Source organism: Poecilia latipinna, unplaced genomic scaffold, assembly GCF_001443285.1.
Source record: "Poecilia latipinna isolate Pla-1442-1.1 unplaced genomic scaffold, P_latipinna-1.0 Scaffold857, whole genome shotgun sequence".
NCBI lineage: Eukaryota > Metazoa > Chordata > Actinopteri > Cyprinodontiformes > Poeciliidae > Poecilia > Poecilia latipinna.
In genome coordinates, this window is record NW_015113473.1 from 230,229 (window position 1) to 253,041 (window position 22,813).

Here is a 22,813-nt window from a genome sequence, read left to right on the forward strand (position 1 = left end):
CACTCTAAAGTTCATGCCACCGTCTCAAACACCTTCCACTTGCTTTGTGTTTCTCCAATGTTTACACTGACTTTGATTTCAATCTTCTTTGATTGAACTGTGAGCTGCAGCAGCACAGGACGAGAGGAGAGGCCCTTGTGAAAGCAGCCAGGCACATCATCTCTTCAGCTCTCTAAAGATCCACATCTCAATGCTGGACTGCTTTTAGTGACTGATTGGAAGATGTGGAAAATATAGACGCCTTGTTAGAAATTGTACAGTCCTACTCAAGTACTGATTACTGTGAGCTGATGTGACTCCTGTTTTTTTATTAAAACTAAACCTTACAGTTTTATGATTTTGGGTCATTTAGGTTTAGTAATGTGGCACATTTAGCAACTCTGGCTTTTAGGGGTAGTTCATAAATTTCTTTGTGTGGTCAAAGCTTTGGGGAGGTCATTCAGAAAGCCAAATATGCAGTCACTTTCCAAAATGAGCTTGGATGTGCGTTTGAATCATTGTCCAGTTGGACAACCATTTCTCCCAAACTCTCAACTTCTGATGAAGACAAATTGCTTTTGGTGTCCAGGAACAATCAGGGATCCAGCAAGGCTATTGTGCCACCAGTGTCCCTGTCCACCAATGAAGTTAACTTGCCATCATCGTGGCCTGAGGGGGTGTAGCCCAAGAAATAATCCGCTGCCCCATAACTAAAATCTTGAAACTTGAATTACATTCTCAGCAGCCTACACTGCCAGGCCAAATCATTTCTGGTAAAAGGTTTAATGGCCGAATGAAACAAGACTGACATTTGGAGTCAATGTGCGGCTTTCAAACTATCAGCTGTCAAGCATGGTGAGAGTTTGCTTTCTTGTTAGAGTTTCTGGTATATTGAACAAGGCAGCTGGAGGAATGAAGGACGACTCCCTCCAAAGCCATACAACTTTCCCTAAAAGTCAACAGCGACAGTTAATTCCAGAAGTGTACATACACTCTCAGAAACTGACCATCAGGTGCGTGGTGCAACATGGAGGTTTCTGTGTTGTGCTTCACATGCATGATGGACGTTGGGGATGTGGTTGCTTTTATATGTGCCCTCTTAGATGAAGGTGTCCCTGCCGTCAGACACACTTCCACAGTCTCTCTTTTGTTGCTGCTTTCCATAACACTTTTGTTTTTTATGTTTTTACCTTTTATCTCTCGCTTGATTTTGTTTCTATCACTTTACGGTGATGGAAACATTGCCATCACCTTAATCCTCTACAGATTCAAGTCAAGACTCCGATTGGGCCACGCCAAACCATCTGTATTACTTCCAGCCCATAGAAACATGCTGTTAAATTTAAACGATTACTTTAAGCCTAACTCTGCCAGGGGTATGAATGATTTTTTACTTAACTCTACCGTTGCGTTCTTGAGCTGAATCAACAAACAAAAAGCTACCATATGGGATCACATTCCACAAAATTCAATACTATAAAGAACAGAAGTGAATAAGTACTTTATTATTATCCACACATGCCACTAAAACAGGTTTCCAAAGACTTATGCATACTGTAAATACTTGTATCTGCTTTAAAATATTAAAGAACAGACTAAATTTCCCAGAAGTAGTATACGGTAAAATATGGACAAAATCCATGTATTTTTCTGTCGCTGTTGTATTGTTTTTCATAATTACAGAGTTGTGAATAATGGTAAATGAAACTATTTTTCCATACTTTAAATAAATGGTGTTTGTATGAAGTTTCCACAGTTGATGGGCACTGAGCCAGCAGGCAGTTGAAGACGATATACGTTCAAATAATAGACTTCAAATAGCTCAAATTAATGTGATATATTTGTAATATTTAACCTATGCTAAATGTAGAAGACAGAAACTTTTGTCTATGCTTTTCTATTTTACTTAGTAAATACTTTCAGAGCTGTTCTACAAATGCTATTTAAATATGGGGGACTACAACTTGGATAGCATTTAATTAAATTCATAGTGATTGAAATTCCATAAACAGGGTCTGAAAAATAAAGTTGACGCAGATTACGGAGCTTTCTGTTTAATACTTTAACAGATCTGTCCAGAACTATTTCAAGGCTTCAACAAAATGAACCTTTCTTGGCTTTTCTTCCTCAAGCTGATGGTCAGCTCACGTGTCCAGGTCTTGGTTATTGTCAGGTTTGATTCCTGGGTGATAGGTTTGTCTGGAGAGGCTCTTCAGGTTGATGGGTATCTCTTCTTGTCCAAGGCTTCCGCCTTTCCTAACCTTTTCCCTCCGCACCTGAGAAATCCCACTGCTGCCCTTCGATGAGACGGTCTGGCCTCTAAACAGCTGTGCCTGCTGCTGACACAGTCCTACCTTGCTGAGGAGAATGAATATGTCCCCTCTGAAGGCCTTTGTGAATATGGCATACAAGAATGGATTGGCACAGGAGTTGAGCGGGTAAAAGAGCACCAATAAGATCTTGGAGTTGGAAACGGTGATAAGAGGTCGGTTCAGAGCAGCCGACATGGCGTAGAAGGAAATGGGAGCCATGCATAAGAAGTCAGTGAAGATGAGGATAGCCATGCGCTTGGCAATGTTGGTGTCCTTGGATCCAGAGTGGTACTGGGGGTTGTGGACTGTGCAGTAGATCTTAAAGTAGCAGGCACAGATGACAAAGAAAGCCAGAATGTTTAGGACCAACACCAGCAAGACGTAGACCTGAGCTGCAGTGGACTGAGTGTCCATTGGGAGGCAGATGCTGACCTTCTGGTAACTGCTCACTCCAACCAGTGGCAGCAGAGCAAGAAGGAGGCAGAGGACCCAGCCAGCCACCATTACGGCCGCTGCGTGGTGTAGACGGAGTTTGCGGTCCAGCCGCATGGCGAAGGTGATGGCGTACCACCTCTCTAGAGTGATCACTGTCAGCGTGTAAACGGACAGCTCGCTGGCGAAGACTGTGAAGAACCCAGCAAGTCCACAACTGGGGCCTGTCTGCCAGTCGATGGCGTGGTTGAAGTACTCAGAGCGGGTGTGGAGGTCCACAGAGGCGATGAGCAGCAGGTAAATCCCCATGCAAAGATCGGCGAAGGCCAGGTGGCACATGAGGAAGCGAGAGACTGAGAGCTTGTAGTGGCTGGTGAGCAGCACCAGGAGCACCACCACATTCCCCAAAACAGCTAGCAAGCTCACGAACCACACGGACACCCGAAGGAAGCCAAAGCCCATAATGTCCTCACAGGGATTAAACTCGTCGGGCACCGGTGCACACTCCACTTCCCCTCCTTCCTCGCACACCACATAATCATAACGACTGTCAAAGTCTTGGCTGTTGTCCTCCTGGGGGTTCTTGAGGGTCTCTCCAAAGCCCACTTCCTCGTCTGGCTGGCCTCCAAAGTAGGCGTGGTAGTAAAGGTTGCCATGGAAGTCTCCTCTCCTCTGGTCCTGCTGCGGCTCTTCATGACCTTCGTTTCTCTGCTCATGCTCTGGAAGCGTTTCCACGACTCCGTCTCCTTGAAGAGTTGGCGTGTCAAGGGGTCCCACAGACCGCTTGTGGTAGTGGTCATAGAAAGCGGTTAGGTTACAGATGATGTACTCCAAAAAGCTGGGAAACACAAACAGAGAATTCAATAAGACTGGGCTCAGTAAATAATGTTAAAATTATAACCCAGCAATCTTAAATGTTTCCACATTTTCTTGTGTTTAAACCACACACTTAAAGCCATAAACTGCATCAACTTTTCTGTGATACACCCACACAAGTAAAGCAAATGTACCCATGAATATGAGGTGATTAAAACCATTCCATTGTAACTCCAACCTTCCCCTCAACACAGCATGATGTCGCCACCACCATGTTTTCTCATAGAGTCCAAGGTAGTGTGGAGTGTTGGTGTTAAGCCAAAGGCCCAAAAAGTTCAAATTTGCTCTCATTTGATTGGACCACCTTTACATTTGCTGCGTCCTCCACATGGCCTGCGGCAAACTGTAAAACAAATTTCTTATAGCCCTTTTTCATTGATAGTCCATTGTTCTATGCTTTGCTTCATCTGAACCCTCATTGAAAAAAGATTGCTTCCTGGAGGTGTGGACTCTATTGAAGTTTTAAACAACTGCATCTTAATTTACCCAATCACTAATATTTGGCTGTGGTGTATGTAATGCTACAGAGGTTATGAAGCTTACCGGAAATGATATGCACTGTAAACAACCATCTCCCACTGTGAAGAGAGTAGTGCCGAGCCGATTCACATTTCAGCAATAATATCTTCAACATTCCTCTTGTTCCAACTTTAATTGTTAAACATTTGGAAGCGTAATCAACATGGACTTAACGGCTTCGACTGCTAAAACTACAGATAGACTACAGTTCGGAAATGATATAGAAAACTGACGTCATCATTCCCAACTCGTCCATCTCTTCCCTGATTGGCCTGGCTGAAATTCAACTAGAGAAATTGAGCTCAATGGGAGAAATCCCAGACAGTGCAATGAAGGAAGATGAGAATTGAGCGAAATTGTGTAGGAAGGCAAATCTGGATTTATTCAGAAGTTAAATTACAAATGTCTAAGTTGCACTGAACTTTATATTGGGGAATTCAAGTACAGGGGGCTTAATAAAAAGGCATGCCACACTTTTCAGATGTTTGTATTTCCCTTCTACTTCCTAGTTTTGTGCTACTCTCTGTTGATCTCAGTGGATATGTTTTTTCATGCAGCTAGCCGTTTCCCTGCTGGGCGGTAAGTGGGCTATTGAACCGTTTACATATACAGATGAAGACGGAGGACTTCTGTTTTTGGAATCATTATGTGACTCAACCGTTTTTTTCCTCCAATAACACCAGAGAGTGACACTAATTATGGGAGCGCTGTGAGGAGCTATAGGTAAAGGCATCAGAGAGTTGATTCAATCCCTGCCAAGATCCACACTTTACAAGTGCGGTAGCCTCCCACTCGCTGTGGGAGATCATCCAACCCTACACTACATGCACACACTTCTGAAACCCCCACTTCCCTTACGTTTCAGCCTCCGTTAACAGAGCTGATTTTAAGGAAAAAAGAAAAAACTTCACCCTCGTTTCTTTTTGAGGTTTTTGAAGCCGCAGCAGTGGCTCGGGTAGGTGAGATCAGCCGTGATGAGGTGCTTGAAGGCCTTGATGGGCGGCAGCTTCTTGAGGGACCAGGTGTCGCGCGCCTTCAGCTTCCGCAGGGAGCCCATGCCTGTGGAGGGCAGCGATGTGATTCTTGTCTGGGAGACGTCTCTGAAAGCAACAGAAGGATTGCAACACCTGAAAATAACTACACAAGATGCCCAGAGAACCAGTATTGGTTTGAGGTAGAAGATGTGATATGTTGCGCAACTGACAAATTAAAACAGCACATAGCGCTGTGTTCAATTTCATATGGCCGACTCGGGTCGTGACACGACTCGAGGTAACCAATCAATGGTGGTTTTCTTACGTCAAAAGCAACCAATTGTTTACAGTTTCTTTTGCACGATGGTGCAAAAAAACAGCGTGCAGGAATCCTGTTATTAGTGGTTCTTAACAGTATCAAGAAGCTCAATAGGGAACTCATTCAAGGCCTTTAAGGGAAAAACTACACAATAAAAGTCTGCCAAGTTTGGTTCAGAACAATAATAGTCCATTATGATCCATATCTTTGTTCACGCACCACTGCACATTTCTACTTTTTCTTTGCTGCACATTAAGATTTCATGGAGAAGCTGATTTTTCACAAGGTATTATAGCAACATAGATTAATTTAAAGGGTGTAATTTATCTATTTGCGTATTATTTAAGTATTAAAGTTGGCACCTTTTAGTGAAAATTAGCAATAGGACACTATTGCTAAGGTATGCATCATAGATGCATACCTTCATGCATCTGTGACGTTTAACTCCCATCTACGCTATAGTTTTATGTTGGATAGGGCAAAGATTCTCCAATCTGTCAAAAAAGACAAAAAGTATAAGAAGCTGTTTAGAAGCACATGATCTAACACAAAAGTTCCTAAAAACAAATCAAACTTTTAGAAGTTGTAGTTAATCTGTCTATGTATGAATTATATATAAAAATCGATAGCTTCAAGTAATTTTTGCTTTAATCAATCTCTAGTTTGTTTGCTTAGAAAGTCTGGTTCGTTTGGGGAGATGTGAATGTGCAATTCACATCTTTTGATGCGAACCAAAAAAAAAAAGTGAACTCTGGTCCATCTTGGTTTGCTTGAAGTGGACTAAAGCAGGAGGCGAACTGTAGTGCAGGGCATTCTGGGCAAATACAACCAAAACAAACACACAAGTCTACCGCTAGTGGGGGGAAAAGGCTCGTGGTCTTTTACCAAAGAGAAAAGAGAAATCCTACAACCGCTAAAAGATGACACCACTCCATTTTTGTTTACATTTTGTGAATAAGGAAGTTGCGGTCAGTGTCTTCTTCAAGAGGTTTTCCGATTGTTTCCTTTAGTGGTTCTTGGTGCAGCGCCGCCACAGGCGACAGGGGGAACGTGTTCTTCAAAGAGTTTGGATCGTTTGACACAGTGAAGTGACAAAGCAAACTGCACCAGCTAAAAATGTAATTTTGGTCCCCAATCGAACCGAGTCTACTGGACTATCAGGTGTGAAAACACTCCAAGTCATGACAGTGGAGGCCTAGACCCATCACCATGCGGGGTGATGAGGAGGGGTTGGTCATGGTGAGTCCAGAGGGCTCAGTGACAGCCCAAACAATAGTCTCCATCTGTTTCCTCAAATTAACTCCTCAGTTCTTCATCTTTCAGGAATTACATTTGGTATTTATTAAGCCACCATGCCAAAGTCAGGCCAACTTCTCTAAGGACAGAGACATGCAGGGGATTGGCAACTGCACCGACATCCTCCAAGACTCCAAGCTCTCTGTTGTATTCTTTTTTAGTTTTCTTAACACATCTTAACTCAACCTAATGATTAATTTGATAAAATAAAGAAACAGCTCTGCATATTTTCGAAGAATCTGTCCTATTTTTTTGCTGTCCCATTTCCACACACTTCTCCGTCCTCTGCTCTCCTTTCCTCCCACGGGGCTCATTGTGTGAGGCAGCGCAGATTCTAGTGAAGGTCTGATTTTGTCATTTCCAGATGTTTAACTCATGACCTCATGAAGGTGACCTCACTCAGGACATGTTCCTCCGTGGAACAGAGGTAAACGACCTGCGTGCAAATCTGTTTACCCAACCGGAGAAGATGCGGCTAAGACTAAACGGTTGTGTCATCCAGGATGCTTCAGTGAGAAAGGAGAGCAGAAAATAACAGCAACGTCCGGCTGAACTTTCTTCATCACGTTTGCACACAATGCGTGTCAGATTTCCCAGTCACACCATCGCAGCTGTGGGGGAAAGATCTTTTACTTTATCCCGTCCTGCAGCCATCGCTCGTCTAGCCTGCGTAGTACGAAGAAGGTCTTTGTTGAATTTTCACAGGAACTTGACAGTGTGAATAATTACCAAACCGTGGGTATTAGTTAGCATTTTATTCGTTTGCCACATTTGAGTGAAAAAAATATGGGAATTTTTTAATTTCTAAAAATACATACGAATAAAACCAAACCAAACGTTGCATAAACAAAGCAAAGCAAAGAGCAATGCGATGTTTTCTGAGGAGTTTTCTTCAAAACATGGCACAAAATGTAAGGATATTTGTCACACAAAGATCTTCATGTTTAACTTACAAATCAGGTCAAAGGAAAAAAACTACAGATTGCTGCATCCGAGGTGCACAAAAGAAATATCCCAGATCCTTCTTCAAAGAAGGCGTTTCACTTCATAACCGTTACTACTCCCAACAAAACTCAACAGGCCTTTATGACTCTGCTGTTATTTGCCATTTTATTATTCCAAATAGCTTTCCTACTGTTTGTGCAAATATTTTTGTAAAACGTCTACTGCTGTTTTCTATGCAGAAATACATATGCTGTACATTTTGTAAATACTATACGTATTTGTACTTGTTCAATGTGTTTTTTGTTTGTCATGTTGTTTTGAGACCATTTTCAAGTAATGTTAATGGGATAATAATACAAGTTCAAATCTCTTGAAGACAGCTAAACTTTAATTTTGTGAAGAATGCTTCACACTTGAACTGGAAGACATTTTAAATATCCAAAATGAAACACAATAAACAAAACTGAACTAAAAACCACACACAATCGAAGGTATAAATAAAATGGATTGTGATGTTTCTGTAAGCAAAACTGCCCTTCATAAAATATGAATCATCTCAATGGAAATTATTGAGCTCATTTTAATTCAACACACGATTAAGAGATCAATAGCTTATTGCAATAGGTTTAATACAAATAGTTGACTTTCTGAAACTGGCTGGTTACTTACAGAAGTGTCGGGCCACTGATGGTTCCTGCAAAAGCCCGGCCGTCCATCCTGGTCAAAAACACGTTTCTGTGTAGGTCGCTGGACAAAAGAGAGCACAGAAGTTCACAGGAGAAGAAGACATTCTGCGCATTTCTGTCCTGGTTGCCATAATATTTTCTCAAGCCTCATCACTCCACATTCCTGTTTATTTTCCTCTCATTAGTCGGGCGAAACATGACAGATGAAGGCCTCACTGACTTACCGCATGCTGTTGATTCTAATTGGAAACGATGAGATACGAAGGTGTTCTCCTTAAATGTTGAGCACCTTCAGACACGTCTCCCCAAATCCCTTAAATCTAATTAGAATAATAGACCAGCGGAGGGGTGTGTTTATCTTGGTCAAGCCGTGCTGGGATCAGTTCTCCTCACGGAGGAAATCGGACTCCCAACACAAACACCCGTGTGGTAAGACTCACGAGTTGCAGAACAGTGCTTTAATTGGACTCTTACAAAGACACAAGGACAGCGTTGGGGTTGTAAAATGCGGAAAGTGTCTTAATTTAATATCACTAATACCTCATATCCAAAACATGCAAGTCCCTGGACCAGAGGGTGAAAAGTGTATGAGGGGGGAAGAAAAAGGAGTGTGTTTCTGCTTCCTTATCAGTGTCTTACATTATGTTTGCTTTTTTTAGTCACACTTAAATGTTTCTGATCTTCACATTTTAATATCAGACAAAGATAACCTGAGTAGATGCAAAATATGTTGCTATAGGAACATATACATAACCCCTGGTTGTACCATAAAGTGTATCCCACATTCAATTGTATTTAAATCCAATTGAATCTTATCAATAAATAATCATTTTTTAAAGCTATTCTGAGGTAGACCTCCTGGTGTGCCAGAGCATTAGCATTTTCCTTCAGGATTTCCTGTGAAGTCAGTGGTCCATCAGTTTTGTGTTCTATACTTTTATTTTTTTTAGCCTACTAAAAGTTGGCAGACTAGGATGTTGCTACACCTGATAGTCTGATAGACTCGGTTCGATTGGGGACCAAAATTGCAACTCTTGTTACATTTTCAGCTGATGTGGTTCGATTTCACACTGCTCCACATCAAACGATCCAAACTAATGGAAAACGCTGTTCACCTCCTCACCTGTGGTGGCGCTGCACCAAGAACCACTGAAGGAAACAACACGAAAACCTGTGATGAAGACACTGAGCGCAACTTCCTTCTTCACAAAATGTAAACAAAGATGGAGTTGCATCCGATTTTAGCGGTTGTAGTATTTCTTTTTTGTCTTTTGCAAAAGACCTCGAGCCATTTCTTTCACTAGCTACACTCTTGCGTTTGTTTTTGTCGTATTTACCCAGGATGCTTTGCGCTGTAATTCACTTACTGCTTTTGGAACGTTCTCCGTTCCACTTGGCAGGCAGATATGCATTCGGACTGCGCCAGAGTTCACTTCAACTTAACCGAGACTTTGGTTTTTAGGCGGATCAGAGTTTGATTACGTGTTCACATTTCCCCAAACGAATTGGATTTTTTAGATGAACAAACAAAAGTTCGAGCAGAGCGACCTGATCTGGGCTGGTGTGAATGCACACCATGTGATTCCTTGTTTCTACAGGTTTGTGTGTGTCTGGTGAAATCAAACCAAAATATGCCGTTAATTACTGTTAATTCATGATTTAACAAGGGATTGCTAGCTATATTTTCACACTGAGACTTATTGATTTGTACATTGTCTTTTTCTTCTCAATCATTATGAGATCATTATTTGAAACAAATGGTTGTATTTTTGTCTGATTATAGAATTTGTTTGATGATCTGAAACATTTAAGCATGAAAAAAAAAAAAAAAGAAGCAAAAATAGGAGGCATTGTTAAACACATGACTGATTTCCACAAACATAAGAACGAATCTCACTTTGTTAGAGGAGATCTCTTCCACCGTTCTTCCTGTTAGCCACTCTTGGATTTTTTTTTTTCTTCCTCCACACAAAAATTCCTCCTTTCTAATCAAGAGCTGGACACGGACATTTTGAAGTATATATGAGACGGCTCAAAGAGAACCGGCTTTGATCCCTCTGCTTTCATAGTAAAATTCTGGGTAAGGAAACACACATCCCAGATGTCAGGGGTGGCTTAATCCAAGCAAAATGATATTTAATGCATTTCTGGACAAGATGGAAGGTCCCTAATTGAACTAAAACCCCAAATCAAAAAGTTGGAATGCGTGTATGATGGAGATTCAGAGTAGTGATGCTAAACTGAACTACTGCGTTTATGTACTGTGTGTTGTTCTGGAGTTCAAGATTTTGATTCTAACAGCGTTTAATATTCTGGATAGTTCTTTTCTGCTCTTTGCCTTTCAAAAGGTCAACATCTGACAATTTATTAGCTCAAATCCTGAATTATCTACATACACAAAAAACATATTTTCCCATTCTTGATGGTCTTTTCCTTTTGATAAAAATTAATGCAAGACTCCGAGGTAGTATTTATGAATTCAACACATGTTGTAATGCTTCCCGAAATAATATTTTGTCCACGCTGTTGTGACTGTTGAAACCACCCCAAGAGCATGACGATGACGGGAAACCATGTCTGGCATCTGCCCCTGGCCTTTACACCAGGAAATTCCTTCAGATTTCTGCAGTTGTTTATTGAAGTGTTATTCTCTGTGATGGGAGAAATCTCCTAATCTCTCCCAATCATACGTTGATTAGCCCAGGATTTAAACCTCTTAATCTCTTACACACATATGCTGAGACTCTGTACATTCCCAGCATATTTAGCTTGTTGTAAATGGCTTTTTAAATTTTTTAAAATTGGGCTTGACATTATAGTCAGAGTAGAACCAAATCAGATTATGCATTTTACCAGGAAGCTTGTCGCAACCTATATTTCAATCCAATTCGTCAAGCGAATTTTAAGAAAGTGTTTAAAATGTAAAAAAAAATTAAATAAGCAAATTAATTGTGTTTCCATCTACTGGCTCGTAGTGAATCAAATCAGCTACGCAGAGAGACATCGAGGTCTCAGAAAAATTGAGAGTCCTTCCCCTGAAAATCACCTCAATGAGTGTAAAACTGTTTCAGAAAATTGAGGACATTATTTTGAATTTTGACGTTTCCATCAATCTTTTCGAATGTGATACATAAAAATGCACATAAAATAAATTTGATGGAAACATCATCAGAGTCACACCAGGGACTTCGTGTATAAATGTCTGCATACGCACAAAGAACGTTGCGGCGCAGTGCAGCATTAACGCAAACCTTTAGATTAAAAAATAACAAACTTCAGTGAAGTTTCCTGAAATATGACTACACTCTGTTATTTTAGTTAAGGTGCGTCGAACCCTTGATTTTATCTTAAATGGTTTAAATCTAATCAATAAAACTGAGCCACATTTAGCACCATCCGTAATACGCCTAAAAAAAATGAATAAAATGATGAGAAAACCTCAATCGGATGTAAAGATTAAATTACTTCAGTTTTTGTCAGATTAGATGTAAATGCACATCAATCTGTGCTCTGGTGCGCACGAAATGTATAAAAGTTATTTAATGGGCACTTAGATTCTCACTAAAAAAAAAAAAACTTTTTTTTTTAAAGTTTTCTGGACAGGTCCACAAAATGTGGGTGGTTTGAATAATGAGCTCAGAGCGGAGGATTGTGTCAGGCTCCAAGAAGAATTTGAAGATGAAATAGACTGCCATCACACTGATGCTTATTGATAAGAGAGGAGAAAAACATATAAAGCCAACCATGAGTTAGCTTAGCTTCTCATTAGCCTTAAAACATCAAACAGCTCCGATGGTCTCATGCTAAATCAATGCTGTAACAACAATCGTCTCCATTACTCTTCAGATTTTTAAAGCAGATATAGCCTGTCAATGAAGTTAGAACCTTCACATTCCAAACAAAGCCCAAGCTGTTTTCGTCTACACACCGTGGAAACGTATCCGCACCGCTTGAACATTCTCCCATTTTGTAAGGCTACATTAACAAAGTTTCATAATGCATTTTACTGGGATTTGATGTGAAAGAGAAGAAAAGAAAGGGCAAAACTTTGAAAAAACACCTTTGAATTCAACTACAGGGCAATTGTTTAAAGGTACAGTTAAACCCCACCTCCTCAAAAACTCATATAACTACCTATTTTAATAGTTCAAACATTAAATATACCTTAATATGCATTAATACACAAAGTACTAGCCTTTTTAGCATTACCATAGAAGCTAACATCCATGGTCTTGGTTAGCTTTGCTCTTAAAGGTACAGCACTTTGCAAACAGCAACCAATAACACGTTGAGTAGCACTGCATATCTGCGCCCTGGTATTAAAGCTTTCCAAGCTGCATTTTATTTAAAAGCTCTTACATAATTTCTATGAAAAAACATTCACAATCAAATTCTCCAGATTTTTCGTGAATCATTTGCCGTTACGTTCCACAGAAAAATTCGCAAATAGGTGAATCCGCAAAAACGAAACCGTGAATAGCTGAGGCTCCACTGTTCAGGTCTACCGGTGTACATGATAGGTGACATAATTTGTTTCCAGTTTTTGATTTAAAAATAACTAAAGCTCAATCAGACTGGATGAAGAGCATCTGCTAACAGCAGTTTTCAGATCTAGCTACAGATACACAACCGCAACACCAGACCTAAACCTTTGCCCACTTGTAAATAAGGCTTGAATTAACCAAACAGACATTGGAGAGTTTATAACTGTTTATAAGAAGCTGAATAAAAAGAAATCCCTGAAACTGATTCAATATAAATGAATACAAGAAGTAAAATAAAGCAAATTAAAAACGTTATCCTGTTAGACAAATGATGTAAATACTCACACTTGATCCAGCTTTGTCCCGTTAAAGGCGTGATGTCGTATCTCTCTGAAGCCATTTCCATACAGCATTCTGGATAAAAAGAAGCTCCATATTTAAAAAATCCCATTGAAAGTGGTATAATAAATGTTCTTGGATGTAAATACTTTCCATCTGCCAGCCGAGCTCAGAGGAATTGACTTATTTCTCACTTTGGAGTAAAACCGTCTGTGTAATTTTGTGGCTTTTACACCAAACATTTAGCTCACTTCCCACACACTTCTACACTCACACACGTGAACATGAGCGAACGTCTGTGTACTTGTTTTTGTTGTCGGCGTTCATGTGGGAACATGTTTTTAAAGTGAGCTCAAGCTGAGTGTTTCTTGAAGGGCCTATTTTAAGGATTTGGCTGGATTTAGAGATAATGTTCCTTAAATATTTACATATTTATTTATCTACATATTTATATTTGTTTTGGGGGGCGGGGGTCCTGCATTTTATTTTATTTTTTCTATTGTACATGTTTGGAGATATAGTTGCTGTTGGTGGCGTGCAAATGTCTCACACTGTCAGAAACTCGCTCGTGATGCCCTGGAATGAGTTGGCCGGGATCTCGGTAATGGAGGGATGATTAACAATTTCCCTGCAAACGAGATGAAAAGAACAGAGAGGAAATAAAATATGCAACAAGTAAGAGGAAGAGTTACATCTGGGAATTAGATTCGGACAACGAAGGAGGAATTGCAGTTTATTTATCAAAAAGTTAATGGGATTGGTGGCAACATTCCAGGATACAGATGCAAATGGAGACACAACTTCAGGCTCATCCGACCAATACTGGGGATGGTAGAAGAATTGCCAAGGAAAACCTTCTGTAATATTTCAGCTAAGTCCCAAAGTCACACTATGTCACTCTGTGACCGAACCGTCTATCAAATTGTGATACATATTGGGATTCACGACAGAGGATCAAAAACACAAAAACATTTTCCACTGACATGTCCCAGAGACTTTGGGGTCATAATAAAACATATACTTTAGGTACACAAGTCTTTAATTTACTGGTTAAAGTCTTATAACGTACAAAGTGCTTTCTCAGAACTTTGAAATAACTATACTGTAAAAATAACCAGAAAGTTTTACAAAGACTTGATGCTTTTATTTTGATGTAAAGCAGAAACTGATGGTAACAACCTTTTTGCCTGTTACTGTGCAAACATGGTGTGTATGAATCCTTCTGCTTAACATCTGGACTTTCTAGAACTAACAGTACACAGATAGCTATTATTGACTGTAAAACAAAACTTACAGTATGAAGTTCATGTCGTTTGAGTGGATGTTGTTTAAAGCAGGGAAGAAAGTCAGGCCAGTATTCAAAATCCCCCTGAATTACAAAAGAGTGAGAAACAAAGTTCATAATAAAAAGTTCAAAAATAGAGATTTAAACACATATTTTCATAATTTTTTAGTGCTGAATTATACCTTTAAAATGTAGTACAACTGACAGCCATTAGGAAACACACTCAAATATATTTTTTTGCTTCGTTTAAGATATACACAATAGAGGTCCATCTGAAAATCATCCCACAGTTTTGAGATTGGTATCATCATAAATAAATATTCCATGACTCCCCTCTCTTGTTTATTTATGGCTCATTCAAAAAGTCAGAAGTCATTTATTTTGTGTCTCATTTAAAAAGATTCTTTAATTCTGGATTATTTTTTTTCACTGCAAACCTTAAGCGTAAAAACTGATAAATAAAAAATCAGTGCAGTAAAACCAAACAGCGTTTGTTTGAATTGATCTGATGTTTTAGAAACAAGTTGCTTTGAGATGACTATTTCCAGTCAGAACCTATCTCTATTTCTCCAAAAGTGAGACAACTCTGAATACTAATAGGAACTCCACGGAACACCACTTTTTAAAAATATCTAAACTATGTTTTCAGTTTTAGTACCGTTAGAGTGTGGAAGTAACCTCTGAGAATACTTACAGGTACTTGAGGTTCGGGAGATGCTTAAAGGCTTCTGGATCGACATACGTCAACATTTTTGTGTTCCGAATCTCTCTGAAAAATAAAAAGAGGTTTCAGAAACTAGAAATATATTTTATTAATTGACCTAATTACAAGTCTAATTAATTAAGAGGCGGCTGAGTCTAATTTTTGGTTTTAGATCCTAAAAATTGGCATCCAACAGAGCTGGGGCTGACATCCAAGAGAGGAAAAACCGCACCGGAAACAGGCTAATTGGTGATTAATTAGCATATTTCCCGTGTTGCCTGAACCAGAACAAAACACCGACTGAAGCCATATGGCATTCAGGACTGCAGATTTATTTTATGTCTACTCTGGCTCTTAATTTCACTCCTTAAAATCATATTAAATTCAAAAATATGAATCTGACAAGACTGTTTAACAATTGATAGTATAGTAAAGATCTTTTTGCCACTATTAAAATGTGAAGGATATTCCCAGCTGCAGAGGAAATTAAATGTTAAAATAATGACTGCAAGTAGGTTCAAAAACATAAAGGTGTGCATATTGCCAATGAATAATAAATAAAGACAAACCTAAAAAGTAAAAATAAAGAAAAAGCCTTTAAGTTCTACCAATTATTCAGTGGGTGTATCCAGTGGCTTCTTCCCTGGGCAGCATGGTATGGGGGGCATCCTCAAGATATAAAAAACTAAAAGTCACCTTTTTTCTGTCTTGTATTTTGGTATTTCATGTCCAACCAGTGGGAATAAGTGGCCCCTGTCGCTTTTCATTGTAAAATATTGTTTATCACTGAACAATGGTGAATTTAGTACATGACCATCATCAAACATGTTCCAGTATGAACAGCTCAGATTTATTTATGGTATTCTACATTGAACACGAAATCTTTAAAACGCAGTTTGAATTTTGAAAAATTATAATTACATTTGTGAATACACAAGTGTTCTTAATGGCTTCTTGGCCTTAGAACCACCGTAGGTTAAGAAAAGCGTTGTGTAGATATAGTTTATAGTGGCCAACTCTAGACAGTTACAGTACCCTGATTTATGGATGTTTTTAGTAGTTTGCAGCAACACACGGCATAGCGGTCGAGTGGGAACCATATATATGGAAGCTATTTGTCCTCAACAGATCTGTTGCACCTCTGTTGCATGTCTTCCTGTCTGATTACGTTGAATAAAGGCAAAAAGTGCCACAAAATCTTCAAGAAGCTGTCATTGAACGAAGAATTAGGTATATTTTGACACGATCTGGCTTCAGATCAAGTATCAAGTCTTTTCTTCTGCATGTTGCCTTCTTGTTCCTTGTCTTATTTTCCCAAAACAGAAGTCAACATGCCTGAATGGAAGAACAATTCTCTTTGCTTTAAAGTCTCCACAGAAAAATGCAATATTACCAAAGAAGGCATTACATCAGGGAAGATTTCTGAAGCTGTGGAATGATGCCAGTCCTCCAAATCGTTTCATGAACTGATTGCTGTAGATTGCAGACATTTATTTTCAGCATTTGTGAACAGTTTGAGCATTTTGGTGTTCTCATTCTGAGGAAGAGAAGCCTGTGCAGGGGCACTGGGTTTGAAGGTGCCAGTGGAGGCATGGGATAAATCAAAGCCTCGAGTCGATTATGGCTTTATTAACACCCAATACAGATGGATACAAGTCATGCTTGAACTCCACTGACCTAAACTGAACGCCATGTACCCTTCAATCTTCTCTGTGTGATGTCACTAAGTGTCAAGTCTACATTTCGGACTGCAGTTTTCCAGTGGCTTTCGAGATTATATTCAAAATCGCCACAAACCACAGCCTGTAAATAATCTTCCTCAGAGTCACTTCGGCTTCCATTCCACATACCGCGATTGGTGTGCAACTTGGAATAAGGGTGACATTCTTCTACCCAACCAATCTTTGTCAAACAAATGGAAAAAGTAGGTCTGCACACAGGGCACAAACAGGGACAGATTTAGGAGAAAGTCAGATCCTGACAGTTCCAGAGTGGCTTTTAACTTGACAAGGCCAAGGCTCACCGCCATCTTGTGTGCAGTTTCTCTTTTGCCAGTATAGAAAGATCATTTTTTGACAACACTCATTGGATTGACCAGTGCTCAGAACCTGTAAAAGTCCAGGCAACTCAGAAGATGTAAGAAGTAAAGCACCATCTTCAGCTACCACATCTTCCTTCTACCACTTCCTGTCGTCTTCTTCGTCGTTTCCGCCAGTAGTGACATCTGGTTGTTGATCACATGACTTATATGATGCGAAAACAGTGTTTCCATTGAGGTTTTGTGAAATACACTGATTTGGATACAGCAAAAACAAACAAACAAACAAAAAACCGGCTGTGCAGAAATTGATGAAAAACTTGAGTTTTTTTGGGAAATTGCAGTATTTAAGCTTGTATGGAAACACCTTCCTAATAATGAGCAGAGAAATGAACTGAATATACAATATAAATTAAAAAACAACAAGAAAGGGATCAAGACACAAAGACCTGCAAACCATGATGATAAGCTGAGATCTAGAAAATGAAAAGGACTTGCTTTGCCATTACTCATGAAATGGATGGCTCAAATTAAACAACTGCACAAAAAAATAAAACCTCAAACTTCCCCTCCCCAACTCCAGTCCTTGATGCACAGCTGCCGTCTGCCAGGAGCAGCCAGCAGGAAGAGGAGCATTCATTTTTGTCTGACCCTGAAGGAAACCTGAGAGAGATCCCATTATCTTAGGTATGGCGCTAGATTGCACCAATCAGTGGCAAAGAGGCCCCGAAGATCCAAAAACACACACCCTCCTAGCCCAGATACGGCCCTCAGCTGGCAGTTTGGATTACGGCTCCCGTCTGTGATGCCGAGCTCTGGAACTCAGCAGCTTTAAAGGAAAGACGAGGGCAATTAAGACGGAACCGTCGGCCAAATGCGGATTTAGGTCATTTAAGCTTGATTTCTGTAGTCGCGCTCCCTATATGTTAACACAGATCGTTGCTTTAGAAAGTGCTCCAACTTGTAGCGACTCATCCTATAATATAGAACGCACAAGTGGGTTTTCCAGTGGAAAATGTTTTATTCAGACAGATGTGCAGCCATAAATCTCTCACTTATATAAGCTGCTGTTTAACTTCTCCGCCCTAATACACTTTAAAGAGTGAAACCAAGAATAACATAGCTCACTTTAGTTAAACTCATTGGATTTGTTGCAAGTCAGGATCAAGAAATCCCCAAAATGAAAATTTTTTTTTAGGCTCCATAAATTTATGAAGTTTAGCCACAGCAACTTCTGTGGCTAATGAACTTAGCTACCGACTCTTATTAGCCACAGGCAGCCTTCGACATGAAGCATTCTGTTCCCCTCCACTGAGCAAATGGATCAGTTTAGTCAATAGGGGATCAATAAAGAGCACTTTTCCTTTCCCGTTAGCGACTTACATGTGGGTGATTTTCCTCAGGTTGTAAAACGAGTGCCTCTCCAGGCGCTGCAGCTTCTTATCCACGTAGATGTATCTGGAAGACAGAATCCAGCAAATATAGTCTGTTTTCTTCAAAACATGCATTGGGATTTTATGTTGTAGATCAGCAGAAAGTAGTGTATTATTGTGAAGCATAAAGAAAATAATGAATGGCTTTTTGTTTGCATGCTTGGTTTCTTGTCTTCTGACTGGAGAACCTTTGTCAATATGACTTCTGCCAAACATTAATATGGCTTCTGATAGTTTCGTGTCACATATGGCTGCTTTTCCATAAAGGTCAGATTTGTAGTGAATGGGAGTCGTGGGGGAGAGCTGCTCTGGGAAGCGGAAGCTCGGAAACTGCAGCTCTGAGGAGGAGCTACGTCTTGAAGGTGGGGCTAGGTCCACCCAAGCGTTTTGCACAGCTGAATGGTTGCCATGGGAGATTAAAGGATTTCTCAAACATGCATGAAAGAATCAAAGCAACAATCTAGGTATGTTTTTGATGATGGAATAACATTATGACATAATGTCAAGCAGAAAAAAAAATCAATTTTACCTAACACTGGCCCGTTAAGTTTCCTTTCTTCCACTTCACAGTTGTCATTTATTATGTAAGATCTCAGTAAAATGCTTTAAAGTTTATGGTTGTTTTTTTTGGTTTTCAGATAGCATCACACCATAAGAAATAGCTGCATTTTTAATTAATATATTTTTTTTCTCATGTCCTTCATGACATGAGTCAGTAGGAACTTTAGCTAGAGACACTTGAGGCTCACAGAAAGCTTCTCGTCCGAGTCCATCTCCACTCATGCGGATCTTGGACATGCACCAGGCAGCTGAAGAGCAAGACTCGAGAGCACTGAAATGTCACGTCTTACTTCAACAAAAAATCTCCACCTCTACTGGGAGTCCAACACACACTCAAAGCTCCTCCCCAGTGAATGTCTGAGCCTGCTGTGGTTTAAGGGCCAACATTCATACTGAAGAAAACCTTCTATAGGTTTAATTAGGGCTCAGAAATGGTACTGAAAAGAGCAGATACTGTTCTTGGGTAGAGGGACAAAGGATAAAACATGGCAGCCCTAAGTCGTGTTCCAAAAACAGCAGGTGAATGTAAAAAAAAAAAGAGATGTGAAGATGCATAGATGTGCATATAAGAAAGAAAAATAAGCACTTACATCCCTGAGATGTTGACCACGCTGGCAAAAGAATTCGCTGGAATAGACGAGAGTTTGGTATCAGAAAGCAATCTGGTGAAAGAAAGCAAAAAAAAACATAACGACCCTTCGTTAATTTTCTCTGCCGGCCTAATCCTGTTCAGTGTGGCAGTAGGATTGGTGTCCATTTACAGGAGCCACAAGGTGGACTGGTTACCCCAAACAGGTAACCAGTCCATCACAGAGCCGACAGAGACGATTCAGACGATGCGTCAAAGTCATGTAAGAGGAAAAGAGAAGAGTCGCGGAAAGAAATAAGTTAAGTATGTTTTTATTAGCGTAGCTTAACTTAGCTTGACATGTGTCACCTTAGTTTAGCATAGCAAAGTGCAGCTTTGAGAAATACTCAATACTCACACTAAATATTAACATTATAAACGTTTATAAGCAGTGATTTAAAAGTACACAAAGATGCTTTGTAACATATATTACATCTAACTTTAATGCAAGGCTAATGATCACAGGATTTCTTTCTGGATTCTTGTTATTAATAAAAGACACCATTTCTCTACCAACATCATCAAAAACTAGACCAAGCACCTGTAACCTAAAATCTATCAAATAGCCATAAAAAAGTGTTTGAGTAGTTATGAGAAACGATAAAGCTACTTTCGAACTTCCTAAACTTTAAAACTCAAAGGCAAATAAAGAACATCATTTTAAGATAAATGGATAATAATAAGAGGAAAATTGGGTGTACACATCTTTGATGTGACCTTGGCAGGTGACTTTCTTGTGGTGGATTGAGGAATCTTAACTGGGAATCAAGATTGTAGCCACATGTGAATCTGTCATGTTGAATTCCTGGCACCGAGGAAACGCAGACAGAGTTAATTCTGTCTCAGCTATGAACAGCGTGTAGAATATACCTCTTCTAAAAACAGGTTTTAAAGCCAGCCTCTTTGTGTCCCTCTGGTTATTTAGAGAAACAATGGATGGATTCAGAAACTGAGATCTGGACTACAGGTCTGAATCAGAGTGATGTGAGCAAATCAGCAGTCGGCAGACGGTGGAGCACGGCCCTCCGCACGCGCTCTGACAAACTTACACAAACAGAGGGACACAGAACAGATCCTGGCACCAAACCACCTTAGCTGGAAACAGAATGCAATTTCTCCCAGGAATGTAAGGAGAGGTCCGCGTAGCCCACCCAAAAGATTTAAGGAGAAAACTACCACAAGTTATTCTTCAGGATGGAACGTGTTATAACTATATTGACCAGGGAGCTTTTTATCAAGAGATTTGTCTCATTTTAGTATAAAATAGTCAACATTTCAAAGCATGAGTTACATATTATAATACAGATCTCACCCTCTGAAAGGTTTAAACTCCCTTCATTTCCTGGTTTATATCCTAACTAGGGTGCTCAGATGCAAGGTATTTTCAAGTTAGCTTAGCATTCTGTTGTTTATAAATGATTCCCAATGGTCATTTATTTATCAATTTGAGAAACAGGATTAGGATGTCACTGACTTTTTAGGGATCTGTGCCGAACTAAGTTCAGAATTTATCTCATTCAAACTCCAGTCATAAAACTCAGAGGTTGCTCTGAGACTAAAACTATCCAACCTTTTTTCTTGGAGACTTCTTTTCCCTCACTAAATTATTCTCAAATGGTATTCTTTCTCAGGGTGTTTAAGAAACGTGCTGGAAGAGGTAAATATTATATCTGAATGCATCGTCCAGACGCAGAAGGGTGTCACGCTACGCCGCCCTCTTAGTGTACTTTGCTTTGCTTTCCACATCTCTGACTCCCAGTGACACTTGGAGTAACCTTCACACATAAACGCACTTGCACACACACGCACACAAACTTTCACACACACACACACACAAAGGACTCCATACTGTAGAGGGCACACTCCACGAAAAAATAACCTCACAGATGTCTGTCATGCATTCACATTTCGTTCTTAAAAAACGTACTTTTACTTTCACTCATTTTTCTGCAAAAAATACATTCCATCAACTGCGGCAGATCCTTCTCTTTCTGGTAAATTTTAATAATTGTATTGCACAGCTTCCAAGACTGTAATTAATTTGTCTTTAATATTTTCATCTTTACAATGAATGGCAGTAATAATTACTGGCCTGGAAAAACATCTACAATAAATCATATCTACTTTAAACTCCTTAATATGGTTACAGCTTTTCCTCTTAACTGTTTACTGTAGCTTTAGACATTTCTTTCATGTGGTTTAATGCACTTGTTCCTCTGGATTTGTTAAGGGATCTGTGTAACTATGTCAGAATACTTGGTGATGGAGCCCTTCTCATAGAACAGCTTCTGTCACCAGTAAGGGGAAAGATAAAGTTGTTCTATTCCATTCAATAGAAATGATCCTACATTAACTGTAGATATCCTTCTTACAGACTCAATGTAGGTAAAATTGATTCGAAAGTCAAAGCTCATGAATGATGTCGCACCTTAGTTGAGTTCTAATTAGAAGCCGGAAAACCAGTGAGATTTGCTAACTGTTATGCTAGTGACCAGGCTACATTCTATTAGCAATTCAAGCTAACCAAATCTGCCTGAAATTCTGACTTCCAAGAACAAACACGCTTGTCATTGAGACATAGAGAAAATTTGTACTGTCACTGTTCCCTCATTAATATAGTTTGTTTTGCTAATCTTAGCTAGCTGGTTGCTAACAAGTTGTCTTGAAAGTTGGACTTTCTGCAAGGAAATTGTGAACTATTTGAGCTATGTTAGCTAGCTAGCTATGTATGAGCTAGCTAATTTTCTATTTCATCTGTACACTTTTCATACTCTCTTTGATTCCCTATGCCTTAGGTGGATATGAACTTATTACTTAATCTCACAAAATTATGTAATTTTAACAGATGGAAGCCTCAACGGCCAGTGTGACAGATGGGTAATTTATTCCTCAGCAAGAATACAACAAAGTACAAATTCCTAAAGTTTAATTTCCTAGCACATGCCAGTCAATATGTGATCTATTTCAGGCTTATGTGGCAGATATTTTTACCCGAGAGTTTTAT

General features: G+C 39.6%; 1 protein-coding gene across 1 annotated transcript; it reads right to left on the bottom strand.

The window, feature by feature from the left end:
- Positions 1-2,017: 2,017 nt before the first annotated feature.
- Positions 2,018-19,938, bottom strand: tshr (thyroid stimulating hormone receptor). Its single transcript, XM_015048032.1, has 9 exons — positions 19,772-19,938; positions 18,571-18,645; positions 15,141-15,215; positions 14,456-14,530; positions 13,712-13,789; positions 13,168-13,236; positions 8,322-8,399; positions 5,030-5,218; positions 2,018-3,561 (listed from the first exon to the last, which is right to left on the bottom strand). Exons 1-9 carry the CDS (start codon positions 19,936-19,938, stop codon positions 2,124-2,126), a joined length of 2,244 nt encoding a protein of 747 aa, XP_014903518.1. The 3' UTR covers positions 2,018-2,123.
- Positions 19,939-22,813: the final 2,875 nt, after the last annotated feature.